This window comes from Miscanthus floridulus, chromosome 16, assembly GCF_019320115.1.
Source record: "Miscanthus floridulus cultivar M001 chromosome 16, ASM1932011v1, whole genome shotgun sequence".
NCBI classification, from domain to species: domain Eukaryota; kingdom Viridiplantae; phylum Streptophyta; class Magnoliopsida; order Poales; family Poaceae; genus Miscanthus; species Miscanthus floridulus.
In genome coordinates this window covers 21,770,093-21,795,978 of record NC_089595.1, presented here as the reverse complement: position 1 = coordinate 21,795,978, position 25,886 = coordinate 21,770,093, and the positions used below count along the sequence as shown (strand labels likewise).

General features: G+C 43.2%; 1 protein-coding gene and 1 pseudogene across 1 annotated transcript; one reads left to right on the top strand and one right to left on the bottom strand.

Moving 5' to 3' along the window:
* The first annotated feature begins 12,215 nt into the window (after positions 1-12,215).
* On the top strand, positions 12,216-16,028 carry LOC136513871 (shaggy-related protein kinase alpha-like). The gene is made up of 13 exons (XM_066507848.1): positions 12,216-12,371; positions 13,160-13,364; positions 13,465-13,557; positions 13,643-13,702; positions 13,821-14,093; positions 14,178-14,252; positions 14,359-14,415; positions 14,490-14,630; positions 14,715-14,765; positions 14,843-14,938; positions 15,030-15,113; positions 15,316-15,418; positions 15,524-16,028. Exons 2-13 carry the CDS (start codon positions 13,248-13,250, stop codon positions 15,604-15,606), a joined length of 1,233 nt encoding a protein of 410 aa, XP_066363945.1. The 5' UTR covers positions 12,216-12,371; positions 13,160-13,247; the 3' UTR covers positions 15,607-16,028.
* Positions 16,029-17,226: 1,198 nt separating this feature from the next.
* LOC136513870 (probable inactive DNA (cytosine-5)-methyltransferase DRM3) lies at positions 17,227-25,655 on the bottom strand (annotated as a pseudogene).
* Between the last annotated feature and the right edge of the window lie 231 nt (positions 25,656-25,886).

Below are 25,886 nucleotides of genomic sequence, written 5' to 3'. Positions count from 1 at the left end.
AAATCCAAGAAGAAACTTCTAGATGTTTGTCTTTATGTACAGGAAGGTTCTAGGATATTCTGCCCTGATTGTGGGAGAAGATATGAGCAAGTTCATCGTATTGGCTTGAATTTTTCTGATCACTGAAACATCAAGTTTGAGTGCATGATTATAGATTAGGTAACTGGATAGGAACAATGATTATAGTGTTTTTTGTAAGCAAACTCTGTTTTTTTTTACTTATGTACTTCCCTCCGTTTGTGTTTACTTGTCAGCAATTTTTTACTGTAGCAAATTTGACCATCTGTTTTTCCTTCTAAAAAAATCTTAGATACTTCAATGTATATAACACTAATGAAGTATGTTCAATAAAGAATCATATATGTGAAAACTTGATGTATCTAAAAATCTTTTGCAGAAAAAATCGTTTGGTCAAAATTGCTACAGTAAAATTTCGGTGACAAGTAAACAAAAACGGAGGCAGTAGAACTGTAATTTGTAACAAGCCTATGCAGCTGTTTTTTTGGCATAATAATACATATGTTGCTGAACCATGCAGGAATTAATTACCTGGTTCCTGAACTAGTACTACTATTATTGTTTGGGCCCTCGGTTGCGTCTTTACTAAACATTAGTGTTAAGCCATAAGAAATTTTGAGGTCAGTTCTATTATGGACTGCATCAGAGGCGCATCACCAGTTTCCTCCTTGTATTGTACAAGCTCCTTTGATCCAATGAACTTGCCTGACACTGACAGCAACTCAGGCAAATCTCTAATGGACATCATCTGACAACGCAATTTAACAACCCTGGCGAAAATGACACTGCAAATGGGATCAGTGTGGACGGCTACAATGGATTATGGTGGATAAGAACAACAATATAGAAGGGGCAGACCGCCGTGCTAGGCCTAGCCCAGCCCAAATGTCCACAATTGGCTCACGAAAAAGTTTAGTACCTGTGCTCAGCTCTCTAGTCTAGAATAAATTGAAGTACATGTACATGGATAATATTTTTGGGGGCAAGTATACAATCCAATTAAATCTAGTCTACATAATCTTAACAATAAAGCTACCCGTGACGGCCTCCCTTAAAAAAATTAGTCTACTCCTATATGGAGGGTTGCTTCATTTTTTATGTTTGTTTATTCACGTGGTATTCTTCTTCTTCTTTTGTGAATGTCACTAGCAATGCACGTATACTCACCCCTATAAGCACGTACGCAGGCCCCTCGCTGTCGATAAGAACGTCACCTACCACTGAAAACACAACGCCGTTAAATCCTGAAAATTCGCTCCCATGGAGAGTCAAGCACAGGACGTGAGGTGCTACTTAGGCTCTCGTAACCACTACGCTATAGGTCCTTCAGCAACTTAGGGCCTGTTCGCTTGGAGAAATTCTGGAGGAATTTGGATGGTTTGGAGGAATGCTGGAGGAATTTGTGAGAGAAAAACGCTGTTCCGGATGAAAAAAGAAACGGATCAAACCGGATTTAAGGGCACGCGATGTTATTGGACTGCTTAAGGGCTCCGAGCATGCTTAGGTCAAGCCCGTCCCTTTCACATTCTTACTTGCTAACTCCTTAACAACCTAATCCATTAAGAGCATGAGAAACACAGACACACACACACCAAAAGTTCAATGCATAGCCCCCTTTGTCAACTGTCGTGTCTTTTTGATGTGAAAGTATAACTACCTAAGATGCTGGTAGCTACTAGTATAGTATAGTAATCTGGAGTGGTTTTTTGGACCAAATAAATGCATTTGATAAACAAATCATACTAATAATAAGAAATCAGAAATTGAAAATCCTTTGTGTGATACGCTTGTTTATCAAAGTCACACACACATATGTATATTTTAGAGTGAGAAGACTGTACAACTCAGGCCACCCTCAGCAAGAAATAGCTAAAAGGAAAATTAGCCCTGTATTATATTGAGATGATCTCCGAGAGGTGTTCTGCTCCTGCCATACACCTGAGTGCCGCCTCTTTATCGACGTCGCTTCCGGTGTTCAAAGACAGATTGTTTTACTCAGACATCCCATCGCACCCCTTTCACTTTTGTTGACGAGGGCTGAGCAACTCCACCAGAAACCCTTAAATTAGGATTTCTATTTTAATTTAAGAATTCTTTCTACTCAAGTTTTTTTTTGCATCTATTCTAATAAAAGCCCTAAAATTAGGGCCTTTAAATTTACTCTAGTATACACTAATGTAACACATCTTGTGTTACGGGCTTGCTTAGCACCGAGATTGAGGCCCAAGAGGGATTAGTCAAACAAGTTTTCAGGTTTTAAAAATTTATAAGGCACATGAAATGATAAGCGAATCATATGTGACTCACTTTTGTGGACTCAAATAAATGTCCAAGTTGACTTACTTAGTGTATAAAAGTGCTAATAAAAATCTTAACGAGAAAAATGTGATAAATCGTTTTAATTGTTTGGCACGAAAAAAAATTATATAAACAAAAATAAAGTATAACTTGTGTGTAGTACTTAAGTAAAGATGATGAGCAAGTGATGCAACTTTAACTTTTGAAAACAAACGTTGTTAACTATTGTTCTTGAGAGCTCAAAAATCGAATCTGAAACTAAAAATCAGCCTTTTCGTTGAATCGACAAGAATTTGAACTTATGTTTAAAATGTCATTTTTGGCAAATTATATTGAGCAAAATAGTTAAATGGTGCTTAAGTATTTTATTCCTATAGTTTAGTATAAAGTATGGGCTATCGCATGTAGTATTTTTTGGTTGAAGTTACTAAGGTATAGACCTCTTAAAAATTGTGGCAACAAGTGTTCATGGATGTTAAGTCCAAATTGAACCATTGTCTTTTCTAAGTCGGAAAAGAGTGTTGGACAATACTATTTTGGCATTTGAATTCTAACATAATTTCTTAAACACTAGCTTCATGCTTTGGTATGGTTGGTTGCCTCTAAGAGAGTACTTGGGCATGGTATAGGTTGTAGTGGTGCTGGGCGGCACGTTGTTCTCTTAAAAATTTCCCAAACTTCCTTAGAACGTGCGGCGAGGCGTTGTCGTGATGCCGTGTGTCTTGGTCACAACCGCCCTCTCGTGCGCACGCGCTCTCGGCCATGCAGCTCACCTACCGCCGCGCCGCTGCTGTGTCCGGTGGCATGATCCCAGCCGCTCATTCCTTCTACCTCTGTTGCCACGACTGCACGTACCGCCTCGCCTATGAGATAGGGAGGAGAGGACGGGTTGTGTATGTCGGTAGTGCCAAGCCAGCACGTGGCCGGAATCGCTGTCGCATGCGAGGCACCACGCTCTCCGCCCCTTCAATTCGCCTAGCTCAAGGCTTCTCAGTCCAATTCCTCGCACTAGTGAGTGGCATAGGTAGTCAGCTAGACGCTCGATTCCCCTCAAGCCCGGCCAGTCACTACCCACCAACAAATTGGCGTTTTTGCTCGTCGCTGGTCAGGTGCGCCGCCAAATTGGTAGGTTGGGTGGTAAGGCACGTAGGAGTGGTAATAGTTCAATTGCTCGTAACCCTGAGCTCGCCTTGACTCCCTCCATCCGGTGCTCGCGCTATTTTGGCCAGGATGCTCGTCGATGGCGTGGTGACGCATCGGTGTCCATCGCGGAGCGCCGTCGTTCCGCTCGGTCGTACGTGGCCAGCACTGCACGGGGTCTCTCCCACTTCACGGATGGATTGGCTGTACTCGTGGTATGTCATTGGTGCTCGCGCACCACTTTTTCTCCCCCTCTATCCTCCTCTCTCGTCGGAACAATCGCGTCGCCGCCGCGGATAGCCTCTTGCTGCTACAGCTCGCACTAGTGCACCTCCGAGCCCCTGACCGCCACCCATCTTGGCGCATTTAGCCGTACATGGCGACCGACCCAATAAATGGACGCCACGCCACCATGCACGGGGTGGACGGGGTTGCGCGCGAGGAAATTTGGAAAATCCAGGGGGTTAAGTGAATTCGCTAGAGAGAGGAATAAATAGTATTAGGGCTCAGGTGTAGTTTGGGAAAAGTTTGAGGGCTCTTTTGCTAAAGTGCCAGCGCGGGGGCTCCCCGCTGTGGGCCGTCTCGTGCGTGGGCCGCGCGCCCACGCTGGGCCGCTGGGTTGTCGGACCGATTTGGATGTCGTCGGCCATTTTCCTTTTCTAAGCATTTTCTAAATTAGTTTCTAGGGCAAACTTGTAAATTCAAAATAAATTTGTGTAGTTGACCAAAAATTATGAAATCAATTTTGTTCGGTTCCTAAAATCATGATTTATCTGAGTATATTTTGTTCGCATGGTTTCATAGCATGTTCAAGAGTAATCTAATTAATTGGAAGCACTTAATATTGTGAAAGCATCAACTTGTAGGAATTATTGTGTGGAATTGGTAGTAGTGTTGGCTCTAGAATTTTTACAAAAAATTCCAAACATTATTAGATGCTCACTGTAATTTTTGTAGCTCCATAATAATTAATTTGCTAAAGTAGCTAAATGAGTCCTAGTTCAAATATATAAATTTAATCAATAAGAAGCCTCACCTTGGGATTGTAGAACTAAAATATTTTCTGAAAATAAAGCCTTACTTGATGGCGTGGATACGTAGACTAGTACGCTAGTCATTAGAGCTAGCTCGTTAGCTTGTGAGGCGTAATCGTGTTCTTAGAGTTACGGTTGCCGTTGGTTAATTATGTTTTCTGCGTTGCGTCTACATATATCATAATAGGGACAACGATGGATCGTGAAGTCGACCGAAAAAGTAGAAAAGATGGAGCCTTGGTGATCGTGTCGCCCCGACCGAATGTTAATCCTTGGTTATATCTTGCCCAAGCAAGCCCCGGTGCATAACTCCTATTATTCTGTACTTTATTTTATGTGTGTGCATTAAGTTTTAAGGAGTTGAATGAAAACCACTTGCATATATATAACCTTATCATATGAGTCCTACTAGTATGTCAGGATCATGTAGATTGCTATGCTAAAGGATTCCGGTAGAAGTCGAGTGATTACCTGTCACTCGCGGAAGATATGAAAGATATTATTGTTCTTATTATCCTATAACTATCACATGGAATATATATGAATGATAATTGGAGACTGGACGGGACTGTGCTTTGGATTTGGATTTGGATTTGGGCTTGGTTAGGCAACCGAGCGAGGCTCTGGTTGCATTTGTTCCATCTATGTCGATTGAGGACCGTTCGTTGCTGTGGATGGTAGTCAGGTCACAGACTTATTATCCTAAGCACATACCTGCTTATGGGAGCGGGAAGACTTATTACTCTCTTGTCATGGGTTCTGGCTCTTTCTGGACCGACTGATTAGAGGCGGGAAAAGATGGAGGTCTAAGCACCATATTGAGACCGGGTCTCAAGTGTGGGGGCTTGAAGTCCAAGTTTGGACGGAGACCTGGACCCCGTGACAAGAGTGGAATAGGTTGGTCTTGTTTGTGCCTAGGGTACAAACATGACGTGTGTTTTGGGGTACCCAGCTGGGATACATTGATTCGCAAATTGTCGTTTCTCTGAGACGGTACCGACTTGGCTATGGTCTAGCACCATAGTAAGAACTGGAATATGAAAGATGGTAAAATAATTCTGATTGCTTACATAGAATGGTTAGTTAATGAACTAATGATAACTGCTTATAAAATTGAATATAAGGACACACGTTTAGTAATGCTTCCTGTAGATGTTATAACCCACAAGCCAGATAGCCTTGCATATCTTTGGAGTCTTTTATTTTCCCCCTGTCGGGTAAGTCTTGCTGAGTACAATCGAGTACTCAGGGTTTATTCCCCCTGTTGTAGGTGACCGATGGATGGTAGACGACTTTTGTATGTGGAAACCTCCTGGTGGGCTCAGAGAGGATTCCTTCCGCACTACGGTCGTGGTGTTTATTTATAACCCTCACTAAAAGTTTTTAGAAAAAAAGTTTTATGAACTACCATCATATCTGGTTTATAAATGTTCACTATGTTAATGATTCACCATTAATCTTTATTTCCGTTGTAACTCTAATCATATGTTGTTCTCCGCTGCAAGATAAAAATGTAAACCTAAAATGTATAAACTCTTCTACATGTAAAACTGTCTTAATTCCGCTATTCCATTCAACTTGTTTAAGTACTCTAATATTGTAATAAAGTGATGTAAGAAATGGTTAAGAATGTTGTAAGCTTTCTTCTCTCATTTATGATCCTGATGGAAAAATATGGATTTTTTAGTTCTCCCTCGGGGTGTGCTTGACAGAACTGCATAGTTTTATATCCTCGCTTAGGTACTTAGTGTTTAGTGGAAGACAAGTACCTTTGAGAGAGCATTAGATTAGGCGGTTCTACCACAACTAACATATGGGATCCACTCACAATTTGGTCATATCCATTGCCATTTCTATCGACTGAGCTATGGGAACGGAGGAGAGGAGAGGGAGGAGCATCGATCGTTCCAATCGACTTGAGCTATGGGGACGGAAGAGAGGAGAGGGAGGAGCACCAGAGATGACAGAGACATTCTAATCTACTGAGCTATGGAGTCGGAGGAGAGGAGAGGGAGGAGCACCAGTCGTTCCAATCGACTGAGCTATGGGAACAGAAGAGAGGAGAGAGAAGAGCATCGTTCTAATCGACTAAGCTATGGGGACAAAGGAGAGAAGAGGGAGGGCACTGGAGATGGCAAGGAGAGGCCGGGCATGCGGAACGAGCCCTAGCAGGGTTGAGTACCTCTTGGAGAGGAGCCGCGCTAGGACAAGGGGCTTCGCAGGGGAGAGTTGAGATGAAAAACTGATGCGTGGAAGTGAGTTGGTGTGGGGATAATTTTACCAGAAAGAAGAAGGGAGCTCCCTACACGCCTTAAAAGATGGGACCGAAGGAGGAGATTTAGATACCTCCATAAAGTAGGGGTTGAGTTAAGGTCTTGTTGGATTAGGACAACCTCAATAGTATGAGCTGGTTACTTACTCTAAAACATCTATTCTAATAGTATTAACTTTTAGTACATGGGTCATAACATGAAGTGAAATTTTGCTATGGGAGAAACATGTTATTGCCCAATTCACACAGCAAACAACAAAATTTGCTGAGTACCATTATAAAAGTGTGATTATTTGTTGTAAGACACCACAATGATTACTTTATTCATTTCTCATATTTCAAGAGAGAGAAGACGATGAGAAAAATATGTTTTGTACCCTTATCTTCAACCTCCATCCGTGATCACCATCGTCCTCCGCCTCGGGCATGTCCTAGCTTGAAAAGACATTTCCCCGGTGTCCGCCACCACACCTCGACCGAATGAAAGCTTTGCCATTGTGCTGGGCTACTATGAAGACCTTCCCAAATTCTCAATCTGAATGGACAATTACAATGGACGAGGAGATGCACCGCGCAAGCTCGTCGTCCGTTGTCCCAAATTAATTGAAACTCACTGATTTGAAGCCGATTCACTGAAGATAAGCTGGAAATGGACGTGGAAACAAATCAAATCCATCAAGTGGTTGAGGATACTTCAAGTTGCTTGATTGGTTCAATTTGAAGAACTCATACACGGCCCCACGTACCAACATGGATGCGTTCTCGTACCAACGAAATGTCAGCATCCTCGATCGCTGCAGTCTGCTGTACCCTGTACGTACGTCATAAAATGCGGCCGGGTCTTCATTATGTCCCCCACGTACCAACTGTGCATGCAGCTGACAAATTAAACCAACGCTTTGGCCCAGCTGCATGCTGAAAATTTCAAAACGATGCATGGGACTCAAGTTGAAATGTAAGCTACCATGCCCTTCAAACTTCAAACTTTGAGGACTGCATGCTTGCCAGGGCAGGCCAGTATGATCTAATTTTCCATCAGGGCAAATTGTTGTTTGTACTAATACTAATAAATAAATAAATAAACAGAACAATTTAAGAACACGGACGTACTTCTCTGCCGTGTTCTGATTTGTGAATGAATTCTTTGATCCGGTCCACCGGCCGCCGTTCCGGCCGTGAGCGGCCGCCGGTGACGAACAGCTGCTGCACTGTCCACGTCGGCCCGGGTCCCCTGGTCTCCTGCCTGCCTCTCCTACGTGCTTCCTGATTCGTTTCCAAATTTTAAATTCACAGCTTCGGCCGGATTTATATTTAGAATTTAAGATTAGACCATGTTCACTAGTACTAGTTTAGTGCTGCGTGATTGGACAGTTAGTTACGCTGGCAGCAGAAGAATCCGTGCTGGTTTAATTTTATCGAGATTATTATTATGATCGGTGATGATGGTTAGTAGGGAGTGTAGCTAGTATACATACATACATATAAATTTCCAGCAAGAAACAGTGTTTTTCTCTCACACCAAACCAGCCAGCAGTAAATAATCCACGATCGTTTACGACCTCCCGAACAGGCTAAGGGACAATTGTCAGGCGGACATCCAAAGTGATGGCCGTTTGCTGACGGACACCCCGTTTTGAGCAGTTTGTCAGAAAACACTCTGGCTCGGTGAAATTAGGCCGCAAGACACCGCGGACCGGTTGCAGCCAGTTGAGGAGAGAGAAAATTTCGTTTTGGACATCCGGTGCCCCTGAGCCACAGGTGGGTCCGCCCCTCTCCCTCTCACTTGACGCGTAGGGCCAATCCACACAGCAATCCACGTAGGACGGAGCTGGGCCGGGTGCTCGGGCGGAAGCCGCTCGCACGCTGGCGCCCTCAGCGACGCTTTCGGCGGACCTCGCCCTCCCCTCCCCTCCCCCCGTCCCCAACCTTGTCGCGGACGAACCTTGGACGGGACCTGGCGCGGGCAGCATGGCGGTGCAGCGTGAGTGGGCGAGCACGACAACAGGCCTGGTGAGGACGGAAGGAGACCGATGAGCGAGAGTGGGCAACGTGGCCCACGCCAATGCGGCGCGAGCGGCGAGCGCGACGGCGGCAGTACAATGGCGAGCTCGACGGCCAAGCGGGGCCTCACCGAGGCGAGCTTGACCAAGCGCAACGGCGCGGTGAGGCGGGCGGCTCAGCGGATCCCTCGCCGAATCGGGCGGCGCGCCGGGGAGGAGGGATGTGAAGGTGGCCGGAGCGGTACGGACTCTACAGAGATCTTGCGACACCGCCGCAGACCACGTCGCCGCGCGGCCAAGGGATCTTGTGACACCGCCGCAGACCACGTCGAGCAGAAGCGGCGAGGACACAACCGCTCACGCGGGGCAGGCGAGGGCCGCTCCTCCAGCGCGGCGACACGGGAGGCCGCGAAGCCCAAGCGAAGCCGGGAGACGAGCGCGTCTTCCGCGGCGGAACAGGAGGCGGCGGAGGAGGAGGATGGGGCCGGCGCGGGCGCGGAGGCGAGGAGGCACGCGTCGCCGGCGGCCTGGGAGAGCGAGGCGGCGGTGGAGGAGTGGAGCGCGGCGGAATAGGAGGCGGCGGCGGAGGAGGATGGGGCCAGCACGGGCACGGAGACGAGGAGGCACGCGTCGGCGACGAGCTGGGAGAGCGAGGCGGCGGTGGAGGAGAGCGGCACGACGGAACAGGAGGCGGCGGCGGAGGAGGATGGGGTCGGCGTGGGCGCGGAGGTGAGGAGGCACTCGTCGGCGACGAGCTGGGAGAGCGAGGCGGCGGTGGAGGAGAGCAGCGAGACGGTGTGGAGGTGGCCGAGCCTGGGCAGGTACATCCCCTGCGGCGGACAGGAAATAGAAAAAAGAGAAAGAGAGAGGAAGAAGAAAGCGGTAGGGGCAAGAATGTCATTCCACCGCTGTTCTCTCTCCTCAACCTGCTGCAACCGGTCTGCGGTGTCCTGTAACCTAATTTCACCGAATCAGAGTGTCTTCTGGTAAACTGCTCAAAACGAGGTGTCCGCCAGCAAACGACCATCACTTTAGATGTCCACAGACAATTTTCCCATAAAAATATCATGAAGTTGTTTAACTCTGTCGGACACCGTGTCATGCATCCATGTACGTATAGTATAAGTATACTAATACAGACGAATCGTATTCTCACCTGATGTATGTACATGTAGGTGAGGCAGAAGTGGATGGCACGGGACGTGCCCTGCCCATATAGTTGTTTGGAAATTAAAAATAAAGAGGAAATTTAAAATTTCGCGGTGATGCTTGCTTGAACCTTCGAGATTTTGTTGCATTTATCAAATAAACAGGGAGATAATAATCAAGGTTAGTAAGGGTCTGTTTAGATCTAGAAAAAGTTAATTATTGTTAGCTGCTATAGTATAAGTAGTTTTTCTCTCACAATAAATTAGCGAACAATACTTTTCAGCCTGACTTTTCAGCGAAACGAACATGTCCTAAACCCGGCTGACCTATTAGCTGAGTCGGTTTGTATCCTCTAGCTAATATATGGTTAGTAGTAAAAACCAGCTAATAACTTTTCATTAGCTAAATAGTCCATTTTGAGATATTAGTTGGGCTATTAGTTGTAGTATTGATCACTAAAACTGATCTTAGCAGCTAACTATTAACTTATATGGGATTCAAATAGGGTCTAACTTTGTATAACCGAAGAGGAGCATGGGCGACCAGCTAGCTCATTTTGTGAACAAAAGGTTTATGAACACAAGCAAAAGTGCCATGAGAAAACGTGTATGCAGGAGTATAATATCCCAACCTTTTCCTCGACAGCCATGATCGCCAAGCATCAATGAGTAGATGCACTCGCAGGATGGCTTTACAACACATAGAAGATATAAGATTGCAAGGCCCAATAAACTAGTAGCAAAGAAAAGAGAGAGCCAAAAGGCTGTTTCAAGATTTTTCTGATAATTAGTGATGAGTCTGGTGGCTGGCCTACCTAGCTACTATATATCTATATATATTTATACAGGCAGTATTTGATGGAATGCCTCTTTTTTTTATCTCTGGATTAGTAGTATCTAATGGATTGTTTTTTTTTTTTTTTTTGTCTTTGAGCTGAGCTGCTTGCAGGCAGGAAGGAAGAGGAGAGGAAGAGGCCGAGTGGGGTGCATGCCCATGCCCCGACCATTACAGCCTGTGCCGGACCGCCAATCATTTGGTTTCTTCTTCACTTCAGCTTCAACTTCAAACCCCCTGCCCTGACTCAATCATGTAGTATGTGTATGAGTCTTCAACATACAAAATATACCCCCGTTTCATGGAGATTTACGCTCTACGGTAGTTTTTGTCAACAATTTTGCATAAAATGTTCTCAAGTTTATTTCGAATGGGAAGATGAGATGATAACGAGGGCGGATTTGCCCGTAAACCTACAAATAGACCGGTTCACCGACAAACCTGCCTGTGGATAATTTGATTTGGCTTAAGATGATACTTAAGAATGTACTATAGGTGCCACTACTTTTCTTTATTTTTCTAGAATGTATGTCATGATTTGAGGAATTGAGGAAGATGGCTCAATTTGCCGTCTCTTTCAGTGACACAAGTCCCAACATAAAAGTTTGGGAATACATACATATCTCAACGCATTGAATAGGTGAGCTGGAAACATGCTTTCAATTTACGTTGTTATACAAGATGGGACATATATGCTATACTCCTACTTTTTTCTAGATATAAATTGAGTAATCTCCTCCCATGAACTAGCATCGAGACTGGCCTTAGATTGGAAAGCTAGACGTCCAATAATTGCACAATAAAAACAAAAATGCATCCCTATTTTTTTTTAAAAAAAAGAGTAGGCAAAGTTATTACTATCAATGTCAGAGGGAACTTGACATTATTTTAGTTTTATTATAAATCAGAACTATTATAATTTCGGATCAAATTTATTAAAAGATAACTATATCTGTATTATATTACTCCCTTCATTTATTACAAGTCATTCGGCATTTTAGGCACGTAGATTTTACTACGTATTTAAATATAGGCTTAAATAAATAGATTCAAAATATGTATGCTTAGATTAATTATAGAACATATCTTTATAATATAATTATTTGGTACTATAATGTTGATAACCTTGCCATCAATTCGATCAAATTTAACATAGAACAAACTAGTACAACATTTAGTTTTTTTTTTTTGGAATCAAGTTCATTCATAATAAGTATAAAAGAAAAAGAGTTAGTAATTAATACTAAAAAGAAAAAGAAAAAGAAAAAGAAAAAGGAAAGAGGCGCCAGAACAAATCAAGGAGAGGATGAATGCAATGGCGCCGCTGGAACGAACCTTTCAACGGTCAAACAGACAAGATAATAATATATCAGTAAAAACTCCATCTTTTTCCGCTCTAATTAAATAAATTAACCAATTAATAATGAATTTATTGCTGCCTTGCAATTTTCTTGTGCGTTATAACTTGTCTTTCCCTCCCCGGCGTCGCCTCCCTTCTTCTTCCTCCATTCCGCCCCCACCTCTCTTCTTCAATCCTCCCTCCCCGCGCCGGAGTTGGAGGGAGAGGGGAGAAGCTTTCCGTCCCCGACTCCCAACCGCCGCCGATCCGCGCGCCGAGAAGATGCGGTAATCCTCCTCTTCGTGCTCGCACTCTGCGTCTCTTCTTGGATCCGGCGATTGAGGTGCGGGCGGTGGTGGGGGAGGGCGTTTGATTCCGCAGAGGTGCCTTCCGTCCCGCTGGCGATTCGTGAGATCGAGAGGCGGTGGCGTGGTGGGGCGGGTAGGCGCGCGCTTTCGCCGTTTCGGGCGTCTGGTTCGCTCGATTCGGGACGAGCAGACGAGACGCCAGAGTTTTCTTCTTTTTTTCTTGTTTTTTTTTGTTTCTTTTCTTTTATATATCGTTTTTTGCTTGTGATTTCCCGAACAGCGGTAGTTTTGGCTCTCATGGTTTCCTCTTGTTCGTTTCGTGTTGATTTTCCTCGTTCTCCGCCAACGTGAAAATAAATAAATGGAGATGGATTGGTGGGGAAAGGTGGCAGCTTTGGCGCGAATTTGGTGACATGGATCGAGAACGTTTTTCGTTATTTTTTGGTGATTTATTTATGCGTACGTCTGCCAGATGTTATTCACTCTGCTGGGATTTGTTCATTTATGATCAGAGCTGAATTGCTCTCGGGAACTGTGTAAAATCTGGACAAACAGAGTTTCCAATTGATCATGCTAGGGTCAAGAGACTTCCCGATTTGGAAGGGGTTGGTCTGTCCTTGTCAAGTCTCCCAAGCCTATCTACCAATACAAACATGTCTGCAAGTGAATGTGCTTTTTCAACAAACATTTCACTGAACCACAAATTTCTTGAGCTAAGCATCCCGGTCGTGTGTTTTTTTGACTCCCCATGATCATGCTCTTTGCAGGTGAATCAAGTGCATCACGCCTTTAGGGAAGTCCCTTGGAGGCTTGGACAGTGGTTTGTGCTGCACAATTGTATAGCTCTGTTGCACCATGGCCTCGGTGGGCGTGGCGCGCTCTTCTTTGGGATTTCAGAATGGCACAAGTTCTAGCAGTGACGCAGATCGACTTCCGAACGAGTTGGGCAATATGAGCATAAGGGATGATAAGGTAATCTCATCTCCCCCAAATGTTTCATCAATTATTGCTTTCTGGTGGGTGCTCAGTTTGTGTTTGGTTTTGGTTTTGGTTTTGTTTGGAAACAATGCAGGACGTTGAAGATATTGTAGTCAATGGCAATGGGGCGGAGCCTGGTCATATCATAGTGACCAGCATTGATGGGAGAAATGGGCAGGCAAAGCAGGTATTTTAAACAAAAAAAAACATGTTATTATAGAGAACTGAAGATCCCTTTCTTTCTATTTACTGATGTTATATGCGCACCGCAGACCATTAGTTACATGGCTGAGCGGGTGGTAGGTCATGGGTCCTTTGGAACTGTTTTCCAGGTTTGTTACTGTACAAATCATTATCAACTTGAGTTGTCCAGTTTTTATTTTAGTATTACACGTAGTTCATTGACTAATAGCTCCTTCCCCCTTTTTTTCTAATAATGATCTTGTACAGGCCAAGTGTCTGGAAACTGGTGAGACCGTAGCTATAAAAAAGGTTCTTCAAGACAAGAGATATAAGAATCGTGAGCTGCAAACTATGCGAGTGCTTGACCACCCAAATGTGGTGGCTCTAAAGCACTGTTTCTTCTCAAAGACTGAGAAAGAGGAGCTTTACCTCAATTTGGTGCTTGAGTATGTACCGGAGACTGCTCATCGTGTCATTAAACATTATAACAAGATGAACCAGTGCATGCCTTTGATTTATGCAAAACTTTATATGTATCAGGTAAAGCTTACTCTGTTGGGAGTTGTTGACAGATTCAGCATAACCGCATGATAATAGTAACCTCTAAAACCTTGTGATTGACAGATTTGTAGAGCTTTGGCATACATTCATAGTAGCATTGGAGTGTGCCACAGGGACATTAAGCCGCAAAATCTCCTGGTATAGTAATAATCTCTATCTGTTTGACATTAAAGGAGAAATTCATCTTTAGTTAAGTTATTAGCGCAGCTTCAGATGGTTTAATGCAATTCTATTTCTGTAACAGGTTAATCCTCATACCCATCAGCTAAAACTGTGTGACTTCGGCAGCGCGAAAGTTCTGGTATGTCATAAGCAACTGATATTCACAGGAATCTTCGTCCTTGTTGTGTGCCTAATTATTTTGTACTGTTTTAGGTAAAAGGCGAACCAAACATTTCTTACATCTGTTCTAGGTACTACAGAGCTCCAGAGCTCATATTTGGTGCTACTGAATACACTACAGCCATTGATGTTTGGTCTGCTGGTTGTGTACTCGCTGAGCTGCTTCTAGGGCAGGTAACGGATCACTCGATGTACATGGGTCATCAGTGGACTACCCCAGCTTATCTCTGCCTACAATCTAATTGTTCTTCTTAACAGCCTCTATTCCCTGGAGAAAGCGGTGTCGATCAGCTTGTTGAAATCATCAAGGTAAACTACTATCTTCATCCCAATTAAACTCCTGCCTATCGTAGCTTTTCCTCCAATTTAATCTCATTCTCTGTCAGGTTCTGGGCACACCCACACGTGAAGAAATTAAGTGCATGAATCCAAATTATACCGAGTTTAAATTCCCTCAAATCAAAGCTCACCCATGGCATAAGGTAGGAATGCTGTATTGGATTGTGCTCCCTCTCTTCCTATCCCTAACCTCCACCAAGGTTGACATCTTCCATTGCTGTCTTTTTGTGCTAGATCTTCCATAAAAGGATGCCTGCTGAAGCAGTAGATCTCGTGTCCAGACTTCTGCAGTACTCACCAAAACTTCGGTCCACTGCTGTAAGTGTAACTTCGTTATTGAGCAAAAAAGAGGCGTTGGCATTTACTGTCCTGTTATTAGTGCTGTTTTTTTTTCTTTCACTGCTTTAAGCATTATTTAGCACAAGTTGCTTTTATCAGTTAAAACATCATATAAACACTTCTTCAAAAAATCAGAAGTCCTGGTTATTGTCATTTATTGCAAGTTGGTTACTCATTACAGTTGGAAGCATTGATCCATCCATTCTTTGATGAACTTCGGGATCCAAACACCCGCTTACCGAATGGCCGCTTTCTTCCGCCTCTCTTCAATTTCAAGCCCCATGGTAAACCTGTTATACTGACTTCGCTTGCGCTGATAAAAAAACCTCGAAACAACTCATCAACTGATATGTTGTTGCAATGTTGCTACTCTGGTGGCATCGAAACAGAGCTGAAGAGTGTGCCGATGGATTTCCTGGTGAAGTTGATCCCTGAGCATGCGCGGAAGCAATGTGCCTTCGTAGGGTGGTGATCTCTGGCTGAGAGGACGGCTTGAAGATTAGTTGAGGACCAAATTAACGTCTGTTAGAAGAAACTGGTGGAGATCGACATTGCCAGCTGTGGTATAAGATAGGCAATATGTGTGATTATTTTTTGTCCGAGGTTATCACTCCCCTTACCCCCCAAAAAGATGAAAAGATGTCGATGTAACAAATCCTCTGCGGTTCTGTAAGTAGATGAGTGTTGCTGCATGTCCCTGAGTACATGTATCGGTTTGCGCTGAGCCGCTGAATTCAGTTTGCCTGGATTTGTACTAGTCGCCATGCAAGGATGTACCCTTTTGTATGACGATGTTCAGTCCAACATTTGTTTATGGATTCAGGCTATTCATTCATTTGTGCTCCTAGCGTCCTGTGGATGCTTAAGAAATATTTGCAATTTTTCTAATTGGTATATAGTTCTGGTAACATCCAAAGAAAAAGTTTTGGTTACAAGTATATGTTACTCATTATATTCAGTATGACATTGAAAAGGAAAAAATATAACGACAAGTACCAGCAAATTTATTAGTGACAAACAAAACACTCTTTATCAGTTATCACACCGAAGTAGTATCCAGGTTAATGTAGTATGAGCTATGCCCACAGATTATTTAACTATTTACCACTTTTTATGTACTGAATGGCAACACATCTGCCAGTCTGCCACAATGGCAATGGCTCATTGGCATTGACTCTGGTGTTCCCAGATGTTAGTGACACAGTAAGCCTCCTGCGTTAGACTGGGCTAGCATAGCACAAAGGCCTCAATAAGATTAGCTAAAAGAACACTTCCTCTTTAACATGGAAAACATTAGTTGGCAACCTCAAGATTCTGGTTGGGAGACAAATTAGATGTTAGCAAGTTCACCGTGCATATGCAGCGGAAGCCACTGTACAAGGTACAAATCCTTCCTATTTTGTAGATGGTGAGCAAGGAGAACTGCATACAGCTGCGACAGGTACTCATACTCTACGAACAACACAGCAGGAGCTCACAGGTACAGGCTTGAAAACCAGGATTTAACCCAAATGCTGAACCAGTTGCCTCTTCAGACTTCACCCAGGACCAAAATGCCATGGTAACTCTGTGTCAAAAAAGAAAGAAAGAAGCCATGGTGAACACAGGTGCTGCATCACTGCCAAATGGCACACCCCATTGGCTGGGCTAGGAATATTAACACATAATACACAATCTCTGATCACCTCAGGAAATTTTCATCAAAGCAAAAGCTAGAGAGGTGTACAATGTTCTGATGGCTGAATCTACAGCAATCTGGCTCAAGGCACAGGTTGCTGCATCTCTTCAGTTTACCAAAGATAATCAAGTCCTTGTCTCTGCTCTCAACAATCACAACATGCGGACTAAGGCCAAATACCCAATGCGAGCAGACTTCACAGCTCTCAACACAGGAGACAAATTCCGGCTAGACTTTAGAAAGCAATGGAAGATAAACAAACATGATTGCACATTGTCTGGCAGTAGAGGCTAAGAACTCACTAGCCAGTGCATCTATTCCTCTAATCACATAGGCCACACACAGATTGCATGACAAGAGGCAATCCAGACGGTAACCTGGGATTACCTTCATGTCTTGCATGAAATTTGTGTTTTGAGTTGAATGAAATCTTCTATTTGTCCAAGAAAAAAAAGAACAGAAAACTTAATCAGAAATCTGTTTTGGGAAATACCAAGCTGAAATCAACTATGAGATGGTTCGAGTTGCAATGATCCACATAGATCAACTGAAATTTTTGAGGAGAAACAAACAGGCAGTTGAAAGATTTTGAAAGGAGCAACATAATTATCAAAGATTAGAAGTGACCAACAAACACAAACCAGAATAAAGGATAAGTCAATTCCTTGCAATAATCAAGTCCCAAGACTTCTCAAGTTTACTTGTACCATCCTCTTGTCAAAGTTTACTCATAGCATCCTACATTTACACATCAGATGATTCTACATCCTCCTACAGGCTAGTTTTATGAAGATGTGCGATCTTCATCAAAGATGGACGCATCAATTGAGTCCAACTGCAGTCCCTTACTCTGTTAACAACACGGGCATACTCATAGAAGCGGTTGGAATCCATGCCCATTGTCGTATTTACTGTAGTACCACCTTTGCAAGAAGTATAATTCCCACCAATAATCAGATCAAAACCACCAAACTCTTTCACCAAGTCTTCAATCACATGTGTTTTGAGCTTCCAGATTCCCCCATACTGCCTTAGCATTCCAGTTTGTTCAGTTTTCGACCACCACCCTCTTAGAATTTTCCTATTCCCCTCAGATTCCTCAACAGATATTACACATTTCAAAGCAATGCCTAGCCGATGAAGTGTTACTTCTGCACCTCCAATGCCACTGTAGATGGATAACACTCTTATTCCATCTGGACACATGCCTTTCAGGACTGATAAAAAATATGACAATGTATCAGTCTGATGCATATTTCATGGCAGCAAATCGATCAGGTTGGTTTAATTCAAACAGATTTGTGTGGTTATGCGGGTAGCCTAGTATCCTTTCCACTTGACGAGGCTCCAAGGGGCACAACTTGTCCCGGCCAACCCAAATAAGGTTTGAAACCCTGCACTGGTGTATAATTTGCATCTGTCTTGCTTCTGAAAGCACTCCTCTTGACTCTCTAACCATGCTCCCCAATCTTTCACATGTCTGCTCAATCCCTGCAAACTCTGTAGTAACAACACTGATATGTTTTCTTGTATCCCATGAGGGCCACCGCTGTTTGGTGAATGGAAGTGCTTCTTCAATAGTCATTGGAGACTTTGGAACCACGACACGTCTTTTCTCCACTGGAAGATTGTGAATGTAACCTTCCTTTCGACTTAGAGTGGAGAAGGACTGACTGTTCACAAACTCAGGTTCCACATTGTATAAGAACTGTTTGAGTTGATACCATGTGTCTTTTGGAATGTCTACCACATTTCCATACAAGAAAAATGGGGGTTTAGCAAGGTCACCTTGTACATTTGCACGGAGGCCTGGTGTCATTGCTTCAAGTTCTACCTTAACATGCATATCACTTGTCCCTGCACAGTGCCCCATAGACCATGGATTGCCAGGGTGACTACTGGAGGTACCTGTGTCAGTCGATAAATATATGCTTAGCCCTTTTAACCCGTGTATTGTTGCTGTCATCGTCATAATAGCTTGCAGCAGAGTATGAGGGCTGGTATGAAGAATAATCAGGTTCTGCCTCGCCTAGAAAGTCAGATTCAATTTTTACCTGCACAGAAGCATAAGACGCCAAAATTAGAACACATAGCATCTGTCTAAGAGAATGTAACAAAATTTCAATAGCTATAAAGAGCTGCTTTAAAGAGCAATGTTTCATTGACCATGGAAATGAGTTGTTACAGAGATACATGTTCTAACAAATCAAGCCACAATCTAGGAAAACATCAGGGAACATCGAACCAGTACCATATACATCATTTGAATATGGAAGGCAACTGTAGATTCTGCACCATGCTATGACATAATATGCGAGTTTGGACAAGATTCTCCACATGAGATGATTTTTATCATGGCCATTACAAGCCTACAGCAGTAAGAATAAAATGCTAGTCAGTTACCTCTTTCTGCTCAATGCTATTGGCTATTCGCCTTGCCAAAATTGAGTCAGCCAGCTCCTGAACAGTTGCTCTCTGGTCTGAAAGAGTATACAAGTACCATTACAAACATTCTAGGATCTCATAAAAAAATGAGCAATAATCTTTTAACCCTTGACTTACCAAAATTGTCAATAACTGATGATACATCTTCCTCGGTAAAGCCCATCTGAAGTAAGCTAAGTGTTTTTTCCATTACACCATACAGTAATTCAGTCTTTCCCTGAAAAAAATGCCATTTTAATTTATAATTCTTGAGGTTAAGTTTTAGAAGTAGCAACCATAATACGCATATTCACTATATCAAAAATCCACAGCAGTCATTGGTCATTGAGTACCAAAATCAAGGAAAAGCACATAACATTCTTGATCAGTGTAACATGGAAATATTTCGAGTGTAGTCAAGGAATGGTGATGTAAGCCAACTGAAGGAGAAATAGCAGAAAAATAACAAGCGTCTCAGTTTACGTGACACTTGTTAAGGTATAATAGTTAAGAGTAATAGTGTAATCTCCTAGTCTAGGGTTTCCCTCTTGTGTTTCTCATGTACTCTATATAGTCCCCATTGGGCCTCAATACATCATCCAATTCAGTCCCCATTATTTGTAACATGGTACCACAGCTCTAGGTTTTGTGATCCAGGCATCCAGCCACCACCTTCGTCTTCGCTGCACACCCCCCCCCCCCCCCCCCCCCGCCCCGGAGGATCGTCTCTACTCCCGGGGGCAGCTTTGTAGATCTACAATTTGTTTTAGTCTTCATCACGTTCCTCGTCCAGCACATCATGCAAGAAGCATCAAGCCGTTGGCCTTCCTCTTCTTCAGCAGCAGCAAGTCATACAGAGGCAGATCCAAATCCAGCAGCCATCCCCTGCCCGTTGCGACTCCTCCCCCGCAGAATCATCTCCACCCACTACGGTCCGTGCATCATTGATCAATCTTCAGGCCACCGTGGATGCATGAAGCGGCGGATCAATCTTCAGGCCACCGTGGATGCATGAAGCGGCCCCACACGGACAGACGGGTGAGGGCAGACGATGAATCCAGGTGGAATCGACGATAGGCACAATGGCGGCCTGAAGATTGATCTGCAATGCACGGACCATAGTGGGTGGAGATGATTCCGCGAGGGAGGAGTCACAACAGGCGGGGGGCAGCTGCCGGATATGGATCTGCCTTGGGATGACTTGCTGCTGAAGAAGAAGAGGAAGGACTGGGCTTGATGCTGCTATATGACATGCTGAATGAAGAGCATGATAAAGACAAAAAAAAATGTAGATCTACAAAGCTGCCGCAGGAGCAGAGCGATCCTCCCATGGGGAGCGCAGCGAAGACAAGGTGGTTGAATTGGATGATTGTATTGAGGCCCGATAGGGACTATATAGAGTACATGAGAGGCTCAAGACGGGAAACCCTAGACTAGGATATTAAACTAATACGCTTGACTGTTATACCTTAACAACACTGAGCCAGGCCTACAAAGTGTTGAGATGAACACAGGGAAGTCTAAAAAATTGCTGGGGAAACATGAAAGCAAACTGCAGAACAGGGATGATGTATGAAATATAGTCCTTTCAGAAACACCATGGTACAAACTGGAACCATCAACTCAGAATTGAGAAGTATGCAATGTTCTACCCTCAAACTAATAAGAAGTAACTACAGTTTGCACCACAACAGATGTTGCAGAGTGATACATGTTACAAAGAATATTGCTTTAGAATGCAGATCCATATGTAGAAGACTTTTGTAATGACTAGGTCACTTTATGTGTCGCGGGGTAATTCAGATACATAAACTACATAGAATTAAACAAACAGGCAACAGGATAAACCTCATTTGTAGCATCACCATTTTCTGGTCCTCCAGAGGATACTCCTGATTGAGCATTGACAATGAAGTCCACGAGCTGTTCTAATGGTGCTTCATCACCTGAATTAAGCATATTATGGAGCATTACTGTATTGCATATTGGGAACATGTCCGTTTATCAAGCATGTCTAACACTGTAATGGCAGTGGGGGCCCTGGACAGGGGACACAGGGACACCAGTTCAGCAGCAGCAGCTTAGGCAACAAGGGATTATTTTGTTAGTTTATTCAGGTTTGTTAGCAGATAGGATTGATTAGTTGGATACGAGTTGTTAGTAGGTTTGCTAGGCGCCTAGTCTATAAAGGCAGCTGTGAATCCTAGGTTAGTAAGGAGAAAATAGATCAAAGAAGCCAATCTATCCTGCTGTTATTGCTGCCAGCATCAAATCAACAAACCATATCGAATACATATTTTTTAAGGTTTCAATCAGTACGGTTTGGGTCTAAGAGGACAATCTGAACAATCAATAAGAAATTTGTTAACTGCGCAAAAGTGTAGGTACCTAGTTGCTTGAAGGCCAAATCAACTTCTTGTTCGATATTTAGGATCAATGCTACAGAGAGATGGAGATATTGATGAAGATGTTAGCCATAGAATCAAAGCAGGGTGGATGAAGTGGCGCCAAGCATCTGGTGTCCTATGTGATAAAAAGGTACCACAAAAGCTAAAAGGCAAGTTTTATAGGACGGCGATTAGACCTGCTATGTTGTATGGTGCAGAATGTTGGCCTACAAAAAGACGACATGTTCAACAAATAAGTGTCGCGGAAATGCGTATGTTGCGTTGGATTTGCGGTCATACAAGGGATCGAGTTCGGAACGATGATATACGTGATAGATTAGGGGTAGCACCAATTGAAGAAAAGCTTGTCCAACACCAGTTGATATGGTTTGGACATGTCCAACGGAGACCTCCAGAGGCACCGGTGCGTAGTGGAATCCTAAGCCAGGATAGCAACGTGAAGAGAGGCAGAGGAAGACCGAAGTTGACTTGGGTAGAAGCAATAAAAGGAGACTTGAAAGGATGGAATATACCCAAAGACTTAGCCTTAGATAGGAGTGCTTGGAAAACAGCTATTCACGTGCCTGAACCTTGATTGCTTCTGCTGGGTTTCAACTCTAGCCTACCCCAACTTGTTTGGGACTTAAAGGCTTTGTTGTTGTTGTGAAAAGTTCATTGTTCCGAGTAAAAATGACCACTTCTCTGAGAAAGAATCAAGCTCTGGCTGGAGATAGTGAGATGTTTGTTAAGATTGGTTCAAAAGTTCTAAATGAGTAAGATAATGATTAATATCTTCTGCTAAGAGATCACCTTGATGTCTTTGATTCCTTTCCTAGACTCTAAAGAAGAATTGTTCTCTTCATTATCAGAATCAAATAAACTTCCAAAAGAACCCGATGACTTGGATCCAGACTGCTGATGGTCCTGTAACATAAAGGAAGGAGAGATTCTTCAAGCCCATACCTTCTTTCTCTTTCCCAATGCACATGGTCCAGTAAAGGATTATCATGGGGATGCAAATAATATCTTCATAAAATCTATAGATCAGATGCTTCATAGGGTACAAACTCCAGCTAAGTAAAACAACATTCCAATTACTTCAAGGTTCTTAAAGTAAAGTTAAGTAGTAATTAGCAAAAGTGTAGGAAAACTTCAAAAAAAAAAGGGATATAAAGAGTCACAGTGGACAATGAGATCCAACTGGACTTGTAGCGTTATTTCATACAGCAGAGTTGTGTAATGAATGAGATGTAAAGGTAACTACTTATGCAGAACAATTGGTTCTAAAACACAAGCACCATGCACTCTTCTGATATGAAGCCAGCTATCTATCAAGAATTTAATACAGATAAAGTAGCATCATGAGGATCACAATGGACTCTAGAATAGACAAGGAAATCGGCAAAGCACTTACAGAATAGGACAGAAGAGATTCCAAAATTGTGTTAGAATCATCGTCACCTGCATGAGATTTATATGCAATTATTAATTCATAGAGTACAAGGCAATGTTCATAGGGCTTTGACTTTGGAGATTGTTTCACATCACTATACACATTGAAAAAAAATATATTGGCATGTCGTCGAAAAAGGCATACCATGTCTCTGGAGAACCTTGTCTACCCGCTTGGCTCAAAAACCCATTCCAATAAACTGTGATCTTAGTTTACCGGATGAAGAACTCGGTTGACCTTCCTATTGTGAGCAAAATGTCAGTATTCTGACTATACCAAAACAGAATAAATGCACCAAAATAACCCTATTCTGATCAAACTATAATGTCTATCTGTTTGCAATTTAATAGCTTAGCATTCTAGTTACTTCCAAATATTCACTAACCAGAGAAACAAAAAAAATCTCAGCTTCAGTGATGTTAAATAGCAATCCGCAATCTTAGAAGTGTCACATTTGGAATAAAAGAATCCATTTAGGCCATTCTGGCTTGGCAATAGGACATCAGATACGTTGGTTCTCCAAAGCTAAAATGAACACTTAATCACCACTGATCGTCTCATTCAGTTAAAAGCTAGTTGCTTAACAATTAAAAGAAAAGGTCCATACAAAAAATATATTTAAAGATGTCCAAACATGGTATCAGATAAACTTCATATACTAGAAACAGCAAAGCGTAACTCGAGCACAGCTAGCAACTGGCACCCAACTGCAGAAATTTACATCATTCCATGACTACGAGCATGTCTCAATAATTTTGCCTCTACCACAAAAACCACATCCTACAACAACTATGGTGCGCATAATGTCAGTATCGTTACCAAAACAGAATCGATGCACAAAAATAACCCTGCTCTTGTCAATCTATAATGTCTATCTGTTTGCAATTTAATAGCTAGCATTCTAGTTACTCCAAATATTCACTAACCAGAAAAAACAACAAACAAAAAATATCTCAGCTTCTGCGGTGTTAAATAGTAATCCAAAATATTATGATGATATTTGGAATAAAATAATCCATTTAGGTCACTCTGGATTGGCACTAGGACATCATATACGCTGGTTCTCCAAAACTAAAAATGAACCCTTAATCACCACTGATCGTCTGATTCGATTAAAAGCTACTTGCTTAACAAATAAAAGAAAAGGTCCTAACAAAAAATATATTTAAAGATGTCCAAACATGATATTGGCTAAACTTCATTTACTAGAAACAGCAAGGCGTAACTCAAGCAAAGCTAGCAACTGGCACCCAACTGCAGAAATTTACATCATCCCTGACTACGAGCCCTGACTACGAGTTGTCACGATAATTTTGCCTCTACCAAAAAAACCACATCCTACAACAACCATGGTGCGCATAATGTCAGTATCGTTACCAAAACAGATTCGATGGACCAAAATAACCCTATTCTGGTCAATCTATAATGTCTCTCTGTTTGCAATTTAATAGCTAGCATTCTAGTTACTCCAAATATTCACTAACTAGAAAAAACAAAAAACAAAAAAATATCTCAGCTTCATTGGTGTTAAATAGTAATCCAAAATCATATGATCATATTTGGAATAAAATAATCCATTTAGGTCACTCTGGATTGGCACTAGGACATCATATACATTGGTTTTCCAAAACTAAAAATGAACACTTAGTCACCACTGATCGTCTTAAAAGCTAGTTGCTTAACAAATAAAAGGAAAAGGTCCAAACAAAAAATAGATTTAAAGATAACATGATATCGGTTAAACTTCATTTACTAGAAAAAAAGCAAGGTGTAACTCAAGCAAAGCTAGCAACTGGCACCCAACTGCAGAAATTTACATGGTTCCCTGACTACAAGCATGTCTCAATAATTTTGCATGTACCACAAACACACACATCCTACAAGAACTAGCTGTCGAGGAGCACATCACCTCCTCCTTCAAGCTGGCATGCACCGAGCCAGGCAGCGGATCCACAGCAGCCTCCCCGAGATCCATGGCATCAACGTCCGTGCCGCCGTCCTCGGCATGGTCTTCGACCTTAACCTGCATTCCCCAAGGACGCGACGAGTGAGCACGGTGTACACAGTTAAGAAACACAGACATGCAGACGGTGCGGAGCAGAATGTCGCCATCACCATTTTCCAATCAGATAGGATTCCAGACTTGCACGCCCCTGCGGAACACAGAAATAAAAAATCAGGCAACGTCGCCAGCAGCAGCAGCAGCGGGGTTTAGTGCGAGGGGAGGGGGGGAGTCTCCGGGTCTGGGGCGTGGGGATCAGGGGCGGACCCAATAAACGACATGGCCGTAAACATGTCCACCGATAGTTTTATGCCAGAGAGGAATCGAAGCTAGTAGGCGAAATGCTGCGACATGCATACTACGCTTGTATTCAGATCGAATTCGAGTGCGGATAGCATAGGGGAGGGGAGGCGAAGGTGTGGGCGTACCTGGTGGGTGCTCGTCGCCGGCGATGGGCCCGGATAAGACCTGTGCACCTGGCGTAGGGCGGCGGCGGCGGCGGTCGCCCTGTCGTCGCCGCGAGGGAGGTGGATAGAGAGAGAGAGAGCGAGCGCACGCGGGGGGAACGGAAAAAACCCCCGCGAGACGGCCGAGAGAGAGAGCGTACGCTGTGTGGCCTGTGGAAGGGGAAGAAGGGGGGTCGAATTTTTTTTTAGCCTTTTTTTTAAGATTTTCTCAAAAAATAGACCCCGACGCCATAAAAATTGGCACCCAGCTTACACGTCTGGGTGCCAATTGCTTTGGCGCCAAGGTCTAGAGTCATTTTCTACGTGTCGTTGACGTGGTTGCCTGGGTGGCGCGGATGTGG